Raw genomic sequence first — 14,991 nt, 5'->3', positions numbered from 1 at the left:
CTTAGGATATTTAGTTCGTCATCTCTGACACCCTTTAGTGCTGTACATTTAAACATAAAATGTAAAATATCCTCTGTGCCATCATTACATAGCGCATACATATACCACTTAAGTTATTATCCCAAATGCTTAACTTTCTATCTAACGAGAGTGTATTAGATCGTGCTCTGAACTTCATACTTGCACCATAAAAATCTAATTTGTCAAGCAAATAGTTTTCTAAGTGAGGAGTCTTTTAAATTGGACATATTCCTTCAAAGAAGATTTACGACATGCCGATTCATACCAACTTTTCACACGGTATTGATTATGAATATGATTGAAAGATAAACTATTACTTATTAATGACTGAGTATTTGAACCCATTATATGACTCATACCAATATCATTTAAAGTACTCCTTACTGAGTTAAGCCATTTCCAAGAAATCGGATGTGAGTTTTCAGACATAATAAGAAGAGCGTTGATAATTAACTTTGGCCATCTATGTAAGTCCATTGAAAGCAATCTTGAGAGATACTTAATTTTTACCTTATCATGCATACTTTTAAAATCTTCCCAACCTAAATCACCAATAAGTGCTTCTGCTGGGGTGTTTCTTGGGGCTTTAAGAATGGTCCTTGCCATTTGATTTTGAAGACTGTCAAGTTTTTATAATCACTAGCGCTATATGATGAAATCGCACATGCATAATTAATAGCTGGTAAAGCCAAAGATTTCCAAAGAATATTACCATAATATACTCTATTGAAGTCGTCCTGGTTATCAATAATTGACTTAACATATCCAATCAAACGATTTCCCTTTTTATGACTTCAGATATATGAGAGTGATCAGATAGATTTCTGGTGATATGAACACCTAAGTACTTGTACATATCTACTTCCATAATGTGATTGTCTGCAAGATTCCATAATTTGTTATAATTAACACGTTTACCAGCAACAAGAACATTAGATTTCGTGTGATTAAAATTAAGACGCCACTTATTTGAAAATTCGGCTGCAATATTAAGCATACGTTGTAAGTCATTTTCATCTTTAGCTATAAGAACAACATCGTCTGCCCAAAAAGGCATTTTATGTTAACACCCATAATATGAATTCCAACATCATGTTTGCCAAGCATCTTTGATAATTCATTTATATAAATACAGAATAGAATTGGAGATAAAACACAGCCTTGTTTAACACCTTCTTCTACATCGAAATAATCTGTGACTATGTCCCCAAATTTGACATTACATTGAACATTTTTATATAAACTCTCTAAAATATTCCATACACTTCCTCTGATGCCAACATTCCAAGCAACTGACAAGAGACCCTTTCTCCATACCGTGTCAAATGCTTTTCGGAAGTCCAGGAAGGCCATATATGTTGGTTTATTCTCATCAAGTCTTGCAGCTGCAATACCTTTTAAAGTCAGAATATGATCCTCACACCTATGATCTTTCCTGAAGCCTCCCTGCACTTCCGAAAGAATATTATTATCTTCAATGAAAGTCGAAATTCTATTTGAAATGATTCGATTAAAAAATTTGGAATCACAAGATGTTAATGTAATTCCCCTATAATTGTCTAAGTCCTTTTTACTACCCTTTTTATATATGGGAATAATTATTCCCTTATTCCATTCATTTGGCGTGCTCTCAAAGTCCAAAAAGCGGTTAAACATTTGTGTTAATGAATTAATTAAACCATTCCCTCCATTCTTTAAGAGCTCGTTGGTAATTAAATCAAGCCCAGGTGCTTTATTATTTTTGGCACACGAGATAGCATCCTTAACATCGTCAAAAGAGATTTCGATATCATTTAATAAAACATTTGTATTCACACCCACATTAGGGTTACCTTTCCTTATCTGATCAATAATATTATTTACATCATAACTATTTACACTGTCATTCATTTCCTTGTTCATTTTACCTAGAGTATTCCAATATTGCATAATTGTTTGATTCATTATTTTCCTATCATTAACAACTTGGTCAGAATTAGGAAGTTTAATACAAGAGAGATTATCCTTACACTTAACACCTCTTAATGTTTTCCAAAAGTCTCTTGAAGATGGACCTCCTGCTTCGGCGATTTTGATACTCCTTTCAACTCTCATTTCAGTAATTTTTTTCTGAACAAGTTCTTTAACATGTTTTTTCTTAGACTTATACTCTTCCCAAAGAACTTCACCTTTCTTTTGATTAAACCTATCATTTTTAGACCATTTGCGATGCTTCCTGCAGGCTTGTTTCCTTTCTTTGATTGCCTCATCAATATCTTTACACCACCATTGTTTTCTATTATCAGAAGTATCTTTGAAGCCAATAGTATGAGTGGCAACTGATACAAGGTTATCTTTCCAACTATACCAGAGAGAATTTACATCGTTGATTGTTTCTGGAGCCCACTTACAAAAACAATTCTCAATAGCTTTCTGATAAATTGACCAATTTTGATCCTTTGGAATATTCCATGTTTTGTAAGTTGAATCTGGGTTATCTACCTTTTTACTAGTACTAGAAAATTCAAGTTTAGCGATAATCATATTATGGTCACTACCGATATTCATTAGGCGTTCTTCATCAACTACTACATTAAGAATGCAATTTTCCATCTTATCGGAGGCCAACATATAGTCAATACAGCTAGATTGCATGTTTCTAAACCAAGTTATTTTACCAGTACATTTACGAGTACAGTTCATTAAAGTAAAGCGTGCATCATCAACAAAATTTAATAGAAGTTGTCCGTTACTGTTTTTAACTGGATCACCACCATAAATTTCATCACCAATTCTACCATTGAAATCCCCATGATTAAAATATGAGGGTCTTCATTATCACTCGCATTTTCAATTTGTATGATATCTGCCAATAACTGATTATACAGTTCATTAACAAGTTCTTGATCAGTACCCTGTACCGGAAAGTATGTCACCGCCACATGAACATCATTGCTACCAATCCTTACTCTTATCCAAAGTCTTTCATATTCATCATTACATGAATTACAAATATTATCATCCATGATTTCTACCTTATCAGATACCAGGAAACCTACTCCACCCCTCCTTTATTAGTTCTGTTCTTCCCTATCCAATGATAACCATTAATGTTCACACGTTCATTTGTTCTTAAAAAAGTTTCAGCGATACCAAATATACAAATTTCATTATCAATAACAAACTTTGAAATTTCGTATACCTTCGTTTTGATACGATTCACATTATTGAATGCTATGTTGACTTTTGTGTGTATAGTAGGTTTATTCAACTTCTTTGTCCTTCTACTTCGGCGTGTTTTACGACTTTTAGCATTTTTAGATGCGCTACAATTTGTATTCCTTAGGCTTGGGCTCACATTTAATTTCCGAGTAGGCCTATGTAAAAGCTCATTACTATTATTTGAAGGACTACGACTTTGATCTATGGTAACATTTTCATTGGATTCATTGTTGTTTACAACAGATATATCAAACAAATCATCAGAATATACAGAATTATTTTCAAGTTCATCAGTTAAGTTACAAAACATATTATCATGAGAAAAATCTTCGGTACTACCTTGGTTTGTAGGTCTACTCCTAGTACCGGCACGCTAATAGACTATGACATGAATACAAATTATCAATTTTCATATTAAAAATAACAAAATATCTTGAATTTTTTTTTTTTTTTTTTTTTAGGTCAACCATGAATGATCCTAGCATTTAGGTCTAGGTCCAGGGACACTACAAAACCGAAAAAAATAAAAACTTAAAATTTTTTTTTTTTTTTTTTTTTTTTAAATTTGGTACCGGGAGGTATTTCCTACCGGGTAATGTAATCTCGGCGGTACCCGTTTACCCGACCGAAAATGCCAGCCTTAATCCATGTACTGCAATGCAGTATTCAGGTTTGTTCATACTTCACTGCATCTGCGATGCATTACCGATATATCTATCATCATCGCAATGCACTGTTAAAATGAATTTAACTTTATGCGATATCGCAATGCTATTTGGCAAGAGACTGATTTGCAGTGCGGCAACGCAACACACCGCATCACATCACAATTGCGGCATACGTATGTTCGGACCTTTAATTGTAAAGCTGCAGAATTAACAACCGACAGAAACGCCGGCAGCTATTTGCCCTCCGATCGCTGAACCGAGCCCAGACCATGCACACTGAGCGTGTGACCATACTCTTCAGATCTGCACACCCAATCACCTATAAAACGGGGAGGCCCTTTTCTGATAAATTCGGGCTTATAACATTTCTGTTGGGCGTGTAACTCCTATACATGTACTGGCTAGTGTCAAAAAAGTTAAGCCGAGCCCTGATTACTACCAACCATCAAATTACAGGTCCTTAAAACATGGATAATTGGCAATAATTTAGGTAAAGTGTGGCACACAAATAAAATGTGGCCTACTCAGATCATGCAAAGGACCTGGATATTCACAGATTCGATCAGCGTGCCGTACAGTAGGCGTACATTTTGAAAATTATCAATTATTATCAGCATTTTGAGTACCGTACCCTTAAAGATTATAAACACTTGTGCTGAGCGTCAAATTGGTCACTTATCGCTCACTGTTCAAAATGTGACATCTACACCAATTACAGTCCCCGAAACTGTCTACTTTTTAGCCGACCTCAATTCCAAAACATTTAGTGATACCGGTAGTTAAAAATACGATCCTCAAACCTTTGGTTACCTTTGGACGAATTTGTCGAAATCTCTGCGGAGTCTCCGTGTCTGAAATTCCCCAGTACAAACATCGAAAATGTCACATTTCTCAGTCCCGGTGATGATACTACATTGTACATCCGCATCGCTGTTTTCATACATGAATATGCATATGCACAGTAACTTCTTGAGAAATGGTATAGTAATAGACCACCTGTTAGCATCTGATGGATACCATCTTTCCCAAGATGGTTCTAGTCTATTATATAGTAATATTAGGTGCAAGATCGAAGTTACCTTAAATACCCGTGATAAAAGAAAACGGTATGTTGCTAATTCTAGATAAGTTAGCCTACGAACTTTCACTTTTGAATCAAATTCAACATTCAGACATTTTCTCAATCTGATATTCAAATTGGAGGATGGAATATCGATGGTGTGCATACTAGAATAGCAAATATTCGCATTGCCTCCAAACTTACATTTAAACATGTTGTTGATATGTTATCAAAACTAGATATCTTCTGTCTTACTGAAACTCATTGTAACTCCACTGATTCTCTTTCAGTTCCTGGTTACCACATCGTACAAAATAATAGACCGCAATCAAAAATGCTCCTCATGCTTTGGCGGTCTGGCAGTAGGGTGAAAACAACCTTGATTAAAGGGGTTACCTTCCTAAAATCAACTCATTCTGAATACATGTGGTTCAAATTAAACAAAGCGTTTTTTGGTCTGGACAAAGATATTTATATTTGTAATGTATATATTAGTCCTATTCGCTCTAGTTTCTCTTCTCAACGAGATGATATTTTTAGTTTAATTGAAGAAGACATTATCGTTTATCAGTGAAGGGTAATTGTATCATTATTGGTGACTTCAATGCTCGAACGAACTGTAAACCCGACTATATTACTAATGATAATAATAATTTTTTGTCACTGTCTTCATCTTATGTTAGTGATCGCCTATTATTAGGAGAAGCTGTGTGAAAAGAATGTTGATACCCATGGTAAGAAGTTACTAGATTTATGTAAGAGCAGTGGACTACGTATTATTAATGGTCGAAAACTAGGTGATCTCTGTGGTAATTTTACCTGTTTCAACCATCGAGGTACCCCAAGTGTGATAGATTATGCATTATGTAGTTCCAACATATTAAATGATATTGAATATTTCCGTGTTCATGATTTAACACCATCCTCCATTCATTGTATGATATCTTGTACTGTAAAGTCAAATTGGTGTACCTACAATGACATCTTTGCTGTGAAACTCCTCTTCATGTGCTTCCTGATCAGTTTATATGGAACACTCACGCTTTACAGGCATGGAAAGATTTTGTTAGAAACCCAGATGCTGAATCACTTGTTAAGTCATTCACTCAAGGCGTTCAAATTGACAATTTTCAGATACTTCTGAAGAATTACGTAGTAATACAGTCGTAGATAACTTTTACGATCTTATTGAAAACATGGGCAATTCAGCGGGCTTAGTAAAAGGCAAGAAGTGTTCTTCTGATAAATTACATAAATGTAAACGCATAAAGATGGTAAATGGTATGATAAGGAATGTAAACTATCATTTCGTCAACTGCAAAGTTTGGCTCGTAATATTAAGAAACAACCATCTAACATGTTTTTAATTCATAGGTTCCGTCATATGAAAAAGCAATACAAGAAATTGCTTAATATGAAAAAACAGAATTTCCGTGATAACATTTTTGATATGCTAGATAATATGCAGGAAAATAATCCTAAAGCATTTTGGAACTTATATGATGATTTATGTAGTAGTTCTCACACTGATTCTACTAATCCTATCAGTCCAAAAAAATGGTTAGATCATTTCTCAACACTGATGAACAGAAATATCGTACACAATGATAAAGATTTTGAGGCCACTTTAAACAGCCTCTGGGATCATTATGACTTCTCGGATAATGAATTAAATTTTAACATAACTCCAGATGAAGTCATTAAAGCAGGTCTGAAACTGAAGAACAACAAAGCACCAGGAGTTGATGGAATAAGAAACGAAATGTTAAAAGAAGGTATTCATATTCTCGCACCTGCTTTATGCATACTTTTTAACACAATTTATATTAGCGGTAAATTTCCATCAAGATGGAGATTAAGTACACTGACCGTTCTTCATAAGAAAGGTGATAAAACAGATCCAGGAAACTATCGTGGTATAGCAGTGTCCAGTAATCTTTGCAAATTATTTTGCTTAGTTTTACATAATCGTCTTGTTTTATTTACAGATAAATACAAGACCATTCCAACTGAACAAATTGGTTTCAGAAAGGGTAGCCGTCACGAGTGATCATATTCTCGTTCTTAAATCTCTTATCGACAAATACTTGAACTCAGTAAAGTCAAAACTTTTTGTTTGTTTTATTGACTTCTCAAAAGCCTTTGACACCGTATGGAGGAGCGCACTGTTATATAAACTGATGCAGGCTGGAATAGGTGGTCACTTGATCAATATTATCCGTGATATGTACTCTTCAGTTAGTTTTGCTGTAAAATATGATAGTAAGTTAACTGACACGTTTTATACAACAGTTGAGTCAAACAGGGATGTATTCTTAGCCCAATGTTTTTAATATTTTTACCAGTGACATTCCAAAAATATTTGACAATTCATGTGATCCAGTATTGCTTGATAAGTATCGTCTATCTTGTATAATGTATGCTGACGATCTTGTCATTCTTTCTGAAAGTGCTCAAGGTCTCCAACAAGCACTTGATAATCTGAATAATTATTGTTTAAAATGGAAGCTTTTTGTAAATATTAACAAGTCTAACGTCATGATTTTTAATAAAAAAGGTCATCTCATTCGGAACTTCACATTTACTTATGGCAATACTGATCTTAAAATAACTAATGAATACTGCTACTTGGGTGTTATTTTCACACCATCAGGTTCATTTCAAAATGCTATGGTTAAGCTGAAAGATAAAGCTTTAAAAGCATATTTTAAAGTTCGTGAAAACCTTTATAGCAACTCTTATAAATGCAGCTCTACATTATTCCGTACTCTCATTCAACCAATCTTAAGTTACGGCAGTGAAATATAGGCGCCTTATTTATGTAAAAACATTAATGATACTAATTTTGTAAATATTTGTGATAAGCCTCCTGGCGAAAATGTACATATAAAATTTTGTAAAACAGTACTGGGTGTTCATAAGAAAGCTACAAATAATGCTGCACGTGGCTTAATTGGGAAGTTACCCCATTCTCATTTCTATGATTGCTTTAGCTATAAAATATTGGTGGAAACTTAATTTAAACTGCATGTTAGGTTCAACCTCTCTTGTAACAAAGGCTCTGATTGATAACAGGAAACTAAACACCTTTTCTTGGTCCACCGGTATTATGAATGTTTTGAAACTGATTGATAAATATGACATATGGAATAGACCTACCATGATTAATAAGGCTAATTTTAACACATTAATTGTAGATAAACAAAAAACTGTTTATAATAATTCATGGTTAAATGTTGTAAAAACCATCAGACTAAACTTGAACATATTGTCAATTCAAGCGTTCATTTTCAATAGAAAATTATGTTACATTATTAAAACGTAGGCATAGATCTACTTTTTGTAAACTAAGAATTAGTTGTCATAAATTAAGGATTGAAATGGATAGATATGTTTCCCCTAAATTGCCTCCAGAACGGAGAATTTGTAAATATTGTAATCTCAATGAAATTGAGGACTAATTTCATTTCATTATGAAATGTTCCTTATATAACGATATCCGTAATAGATTTATGCGTTAATAGATGATATTTTTGTTACCAACAATTCAACTGAAAATGATAAGTTTCTTCTTATCATGGGTGCCAATGATTTTGACACCACCAATGCAGTTGCTAATTTCATTTATACTGCATTTGAAAAACTGGATTTAAATAATAGGCCTATGCCTAGTTAATTTATATTATATTCTTTATAGTTGTAAACTGTAATTATTGTTCTTGTACTTTATTTGTATTATATATATCGTATCGTAGGCCTATTATTATATATGTTTTGACCATATCTTGTTGTAAGATGAATGTCAATAAAATCTGAATCTGAATCTGAAATCTATATATCTCTGACCCCTGTAAGGTCAAAAACGTGGCGTGGATTTCAACCAATCCGATCCACCGATTGTGATACTGACGTCATACATGTACATGTACATGTATCTGAGGTGACCAGGATGCAGGAGATACCATTTTGGTCAACTGAACTCGACTCGTGCGTTCTTTTGGTTGACATAAATCGAACAAAATTTTCAATAAACTGGTAATAGTAGGATTTCAATTTTTTATTAATGAAGTAACTTGTAGTTTTGAGGAATGACAAAGTTGTTTTTGGAAACTTAGATGTTTGTTTCAACTGATGATGTGGGATCGCAAGGTGAGTGAATTCGTGAAGAGATTTGCTTGTTTGAGTGATAGTAGGATACGGGATGTAGGCTAGTCCTCTGTGTTTGACCGGCTCCGACGTCTCAATTCACGCGGAATTATTCGTACCTGCTATAAACCAGACAGCAATATGTAGGTAACCTAGGCAAACCTTAGTTAACACATTTACCCGGGACATTTACTTAGTCAGCGAATTCGCCGAGACCGGGGCCCCAACACAATGCATATTTACATAGAAATTTGAATTTTTTTCGAGAATAGGTGGGTGAAGGAAACCTACATAAATATGTTTTCTATACTTCACTTGACCCAAATATATGATTTTTATGGTGATAATCAAGTCGCACATGGAATTTTAGAGGATTTTGATAGCAGTTCCATTAAAAAAGCTGCCATCGCCATGAGACTAAGATCTAGAAACACCCCCGAAATGCCGTTTTGGGGGAATTTTGCTAGCTGAATCTTTTTGATGAAAGTCAATCTTTGACAAGATGTAACTTTGCTACGGAAAGTGCTATGAATTCACCTAGGATACCTACAATATGTATGGAACCAGACATATGGTCATGTTTTTGCAGCAGTGCTGCATTAATTCTGAATTGGCTGGGTGTTACTATACTGAAATTTTCGAATGTGAAAGGCATTTTGTACCACTGAAGTTTTTCGTACACATCGATAGCTTTATTAATATAAAGATTGACTTTTGTAGAATTTTGGTTGTGTATCCATTGATTTTATATGCGATTTCATTGAAAGAAGTGTTTTTTAATGCAATGATTTTCAACAACACACTCAACCTGGGCTCCTTGCATGAGGAATATTAGCTACAAGCATTAGCTGAGCATGCGTCCTGTCAATTTCTACTCTCACACCCCTGATTTAGCATAGGGATTGGGCTCGTTTGCATATGCATGAGTTCGTTGAGTTGGTCGATGGCGTCCTTGGAGATAGTACATTTCTAGTAAAATGGTATAGATGAGTTTATAGTCAAAATGCGTGATGTATTTTAGCAGTTTAAACGTAGGCCTATGTTTTTGTAAATGTGCATAATTTCCAATCACGTGCATGAGATGGCAACTATCACAGCACAAGTAATAATTTATCCTAGTGTATTGCCCGGTAGAATACCTTGCATATGCCATAGACAAATTTTGATAACTTGGTTGGTAGACAGAGATGACGTCAGTGGTACTGATTTTGGTTTAGATCTGAAACCATATTATACCTCAGGTTTAGATTGAGAAAGTATAGGCCTACATATCAAGTAATTATCTGGTGGGAATTGTTTTATTGTTGTATTAATTGTGGTATACTGAACCCGACAACCACATTTGAAGAAAATAATTATAACTATGATTAATTTTATCATGGGCTATATTTTTTGCGGAGGAATATGGATTTAGCCTGGGGAGTTAGCTTTCAAAAACTGTATCACGTGTCATTACATGTGGATGGGATGGGTGAAGTTTCGTGTTACCAAAGTATGGTGTGTTACCATTACAACAACAACTTACTTATTTACATAGTACATCCAATCACAGCGTGCTGATCTGTCTTAAGTAATAAACAAAGGTTGTTCAGTCGCACAGTAACAGTGCATGCACGTCATTTAATAGAGGCGCTGTAGTTTAATATGGATATGCAAGCGAGATGGCGGTGACCGTGACTCAACTGTAAATGATTATTCTTGGGACACCTTGACGGATTTTCCGCAATTGACACACCGTGCTGTAAGCATGGTAAAGTGAACCTGTAAAATGTACCAAATGCAGTTTTTGATATTGCGGTACATGTCAGCTATTTTATGCAATTTTAGGCCGTTGTTTGACCTACAGTTTGTTTAGGACTTCTGTGTTGTGGACCATACTATTTTGTTTTTACGCAAGTGATAATTTCTCCATCATTTTGTTTCAAGTTGCTTTATTTATTACTAAATAGCCTATTCGGTCTGGGTATTAAATTGATAGGCCTAATGGCGCAGTGTAAAGGACCATGCGGTTATAAGTTGAGACTCCCAAAAGACTGGACGGCGTGACATTTTTCTTGAACAAATGAAATGATAATGATATTTTCAAAATGAATAGCCCCTCATAGGGTCTATGTAAAACAGTCAATTATCAGAATTGCAAGTGTAGTCTAAAAGTGACAAAGAGATATTGTATTCTCTGGTTTGGAATGAGTATTTATGACTGAAAGCAGTTTAAGCAGCTAATTAGCACTAATTAAACCTTTTGAATAAATAATTAGGTCTGTTAATGAAGTAAATTTTGATCACCCTGTATACATAGAAGCAAACATCGCACCCAAAATAAAGTATATTTCTGGTTGGCTTTTTCAATTCAAGCTCTGTTTGATTTTGAGGTCCTCAGATTGAGAAAATATTCCTGAAAAGAAAAATATACCACATGTTCCTTAAAAAGTTCATTTTTACACACTGTATATCGTCTAGTACACCCTGAATATTGATTTCGAATTTTGGTCAGTTTAATCTCTGTTCTTAATGCTTTCCAGAAATAGGCCTACCTGTAATTGGTTCATAAAATGATATAACTATTCATCATAAAATTGAAAACAATGGCCATACCCGATGTCAGTCAATGGTATATCCAAACCACAATATGAACCTGAAGACTCGTCATCAGACTTAGACACTATCCATGCTATCAATGAGGAATTGCTATTACCCCATACCACAGTATTATGTTTATAATCATTCCTATGCCTTATTAAAGGCTCAAATGCATACAACTTTTTAACTCATTTATGTTAAGTACAAACTTGAGAATATGTTCTTCATTTTAAGTAAATGTCATCATATGTTATTAAGTATACCAAGAATTGAACTAAGTACTCAGCATATAAATTAATTTGTGCCCTCATTGTGGGTTTTTAAGACAAAATAAAATAAAGGAAACAAACATCATTCTCCTTTTTACAGTGTCGTTTCTAAAAGCTCATTTTTAAGCCAAAGGTCCTCTCAGTGAATGTGAAATCCAACATTTTTTCTTCATTCACTGCGCGTCTTTTTTAAAGACATTTCTTGTTTGAGGTGGGACCCAATTGTGTCACATCTTGCTATTGGTCAAAAATCAACTCCTTTTTTGTATTTCTGATTATATTTCAAAAAGTTTTCACCCAAACTAGTAAAAGTATACATTTTTAGAAAGCATATATTGTCATGATTGCAAATCTGTAAAGTTCGAGTGGATATACAAAAAAAAAACAAAAAATATACAGGGTGATTCCATTGAAAAATACTGAAATATTAAATTCCTTTACCACTCCAATATTTCTACATAGTATATTAAATTGGAAAATGAACTTGATATTTGGAATGTACACAGTTAGTCCTTTCATTAAATTTATAGTTTGTACTATATTTATTAAGCCCATTGTGTTATACAGGGTGTGAAAAAAGTTGTAAATTAAAATTTTTAATTTATGTAAAATTTCCCAAAGTGTCATTAAATTTGGAAAATATATTCAAAATAGTTTACAGAATTGCTATAATATCAAATTCAAATATCCAATTCCTATATAGGGTGTTCCAAAAATCAATATACAGTGAATAATTAGTAACAAAGGTACATGTACATGAGGCATATACATGCACACTTAAGCGCACTTCAGACTCCAGTATTATGCGTACATATATTATGTATGTACAATATATACGTTATTTAATCTATTGCCATTCTATTTCCAGTAATGTTTAAGTTCTACTTGAATGTTTGATGACGAAAAATCGATAATATGTTACATACAATATCTAGCAGAAATATATTATCGATTTTACGTCATCAAACATTCGATAGAACTTAAACATTACTGGAAATAGAATGGCAATAGATTAAATAACGTACATATTGTACATACAATATTGTACGTATAATAAAAAGTCTGTATACTGCTTTAGCCTACATCAATAAACTATTTAACAATTATAACCAAAGATCAATATGTCATCAGAATAAATCCTTTGACTGTAATAATCTCCTTTGAGAAGATTTATTTTATATTTCAAAGATAAAACAATATTGAAATTTATTTCATATGCATGCATGCAAAATTAAAGCCCATTGTATTGTATGACCCATTCCACTGCATTAATTAAAAGCTTGTTAAATCCTTAATTACTAAGTTTATTAAGATTAACTAGGCAATTATAGTTATAGAAAGTTAAAAAATAAGATTAACATTATGCAAATGCATTTTTACTTCTCCTAGGCAACAAAGTGCATAAATTTTATTAATGAACATCAACTTCCCATTGGAATTACACAGAGCTCCTCCGCTTCCGGCTCCTCCACTTCCGGCACCACCCCTGACTAATTAACTTAATTTAAAAGCTGTTGTAATTAATTAATACATTTGTTTAATTGTATTTGTTATTAATTCATTAGATTAATAATTTATCTTCAAAATAAGACCAAAACCATTTGTTCATGATGAATTTTAGCAAAAATATAGGAATAAGTAGACAAAATGATTTAACAAAATGTGACAGCACCACCTTTTTTAGGGTCCCAGACCCAGTATAAAAAACATGACCACATACATTTTGAGTAAATGAATAACAAAATTAAAATATAACGCAAAGAAATAGTACATTTTTAATATTATTATTAATATACCATACTTAAATATTTTAATCAAATTTATCAAGACATTTTAATAAATAAAAAAGGATATAAATGGTCGAACACGAACAGCCACTTTCACATTTTCAGATGACGGTGGCGGCATGATGATGATCTTCTTCAATTTCTTCCCGTGCTTTGTTGGTTCGATGCACACCAGGCCTCAGTCTCGAGAAGTAATTAAGTACCGACTCCCTGATAAAGTGCACTTAATATACAAGAGGTTTTTCAGTCTGACTCTGAGCCAATGTCAATTTTCTCTTTTTCAAGTCCACTGACTTTGAACTTGAAGTTGAAGTAAGCTTGTCATTTATTTTTTATGATCAGCAACATGAACATTGACAGTTCACACAATTCTGAAGTCTAGACGGAGCTAGAAAAAAACGTAGAGTTCCTGTAATCATCCAATAATCTATACATTTCTTGTCAACATCTGTGGGCAAATCCCCATGAAAAGAAATTGACCTGTTTATCATGTACACATTATTTCCTAAGTATAGTCATGATAGTTACTGTACACACAAAATAGACACCTGTTATTCCACAGGGCGCACGAGAAATGAAAATCCCCTAATTGTTTAGTATAATTATGGAATCAGTCGCCTAAAAATCAGGGTGTTTTATAGTGTTTGAGTTTACTGATGTTTAAGCCAAGGAAAGTCGATTTTGAGCAGGGTAGTTTCCCGTCACCCGGCCGCCCTCACTTCATTTTCTGACCCTCACTTGAATTCATTATTGTGATTTTCCAAAAAATACCAATAAAAACCGGTTATAACTTATAGGCCCTATTTGCAAAAAAAAATATGAATAGGCCTATCCCTTTATTTTTTTGTGGAAAAATCAAAATCAAAACATACATTTTGCTGTCAACCTTGCAGACTCGTGTTTTGAATCTCATTAGTAAGCCTACGGTGTACCATCTCCGCCAATTTTCCTTTTTTAATTCCCCATTTTTTTAATTTCCCCTTTTTTATCTAATTCCCCGATTTTTTTAATTCCCCATTTTTATTTGATTCCCCGATTTTTTAAAATAGAATTCTCCTTTTAATTCCCCATTTTTTAATTCCCCATTTTTTTAATTCCTTATTTTTTTTTAATTCCCTCATTTTTTATTCCCTCATTTTTTAATTTCCTTTTTTAATTTCCCCCTTTTTTAATTTCCCTTTTTTAATTTCCTTTTTTAATTTCCTTTTTTTAATTTCCCCTTTTTTAATTTCCCTTTTTTTAAATATTCCCCCCCTTAT

At 33.4% G+C, this 14,991-nt stretch overlaps 1 protein-coding gene across 1 annotated transcript in view; it reads right to left on the bottom strand.

The window, feature by feature from the left end:
- The window catches only part of LOC140162546 (kinesin-like protein KIF28P), a 72,492-nt gene extending 58,479 nt beyond the window's left edge, over window positions 1-14,013 (bottom strand). Inside the window, exon 1 of the mRNA XM_072185797.1 lies at window positions 13,800-14,013. Coding sequence (XP_072041898.1) covers window positions 13,800-13,853 — 54 coding nt within the window. The 5' untranslated portion in view covers window positions 13,854-14,013. The remainder of the gene's footprint in view (window positions 1-13,799) is intronic.
- Between the last annotated feature and the right edge of the window lie 978 nt (window positions 14,014-14,991).

The sequence above is a fragment of the Amphiura filiformis genome, chromosome 10 (assembly GCF_039555335.1).
Source record: "Amphiura filiformis chromosome 10, Afil_fr2py, whole genome shotgun sequence".
Classification (NCBI taxonomy): Eukaryota; Metazoa; Echinodermata; class Ophiuroidea; order Amphilepidida; family Amphiuridae; genus Amphiura; species Amphiura filiformis.
The sequence above is the reverse complement of the archived record's forward strand: the minus strand, read 5'-3'. Positions and strand labels throughout refer to the sequence as shown.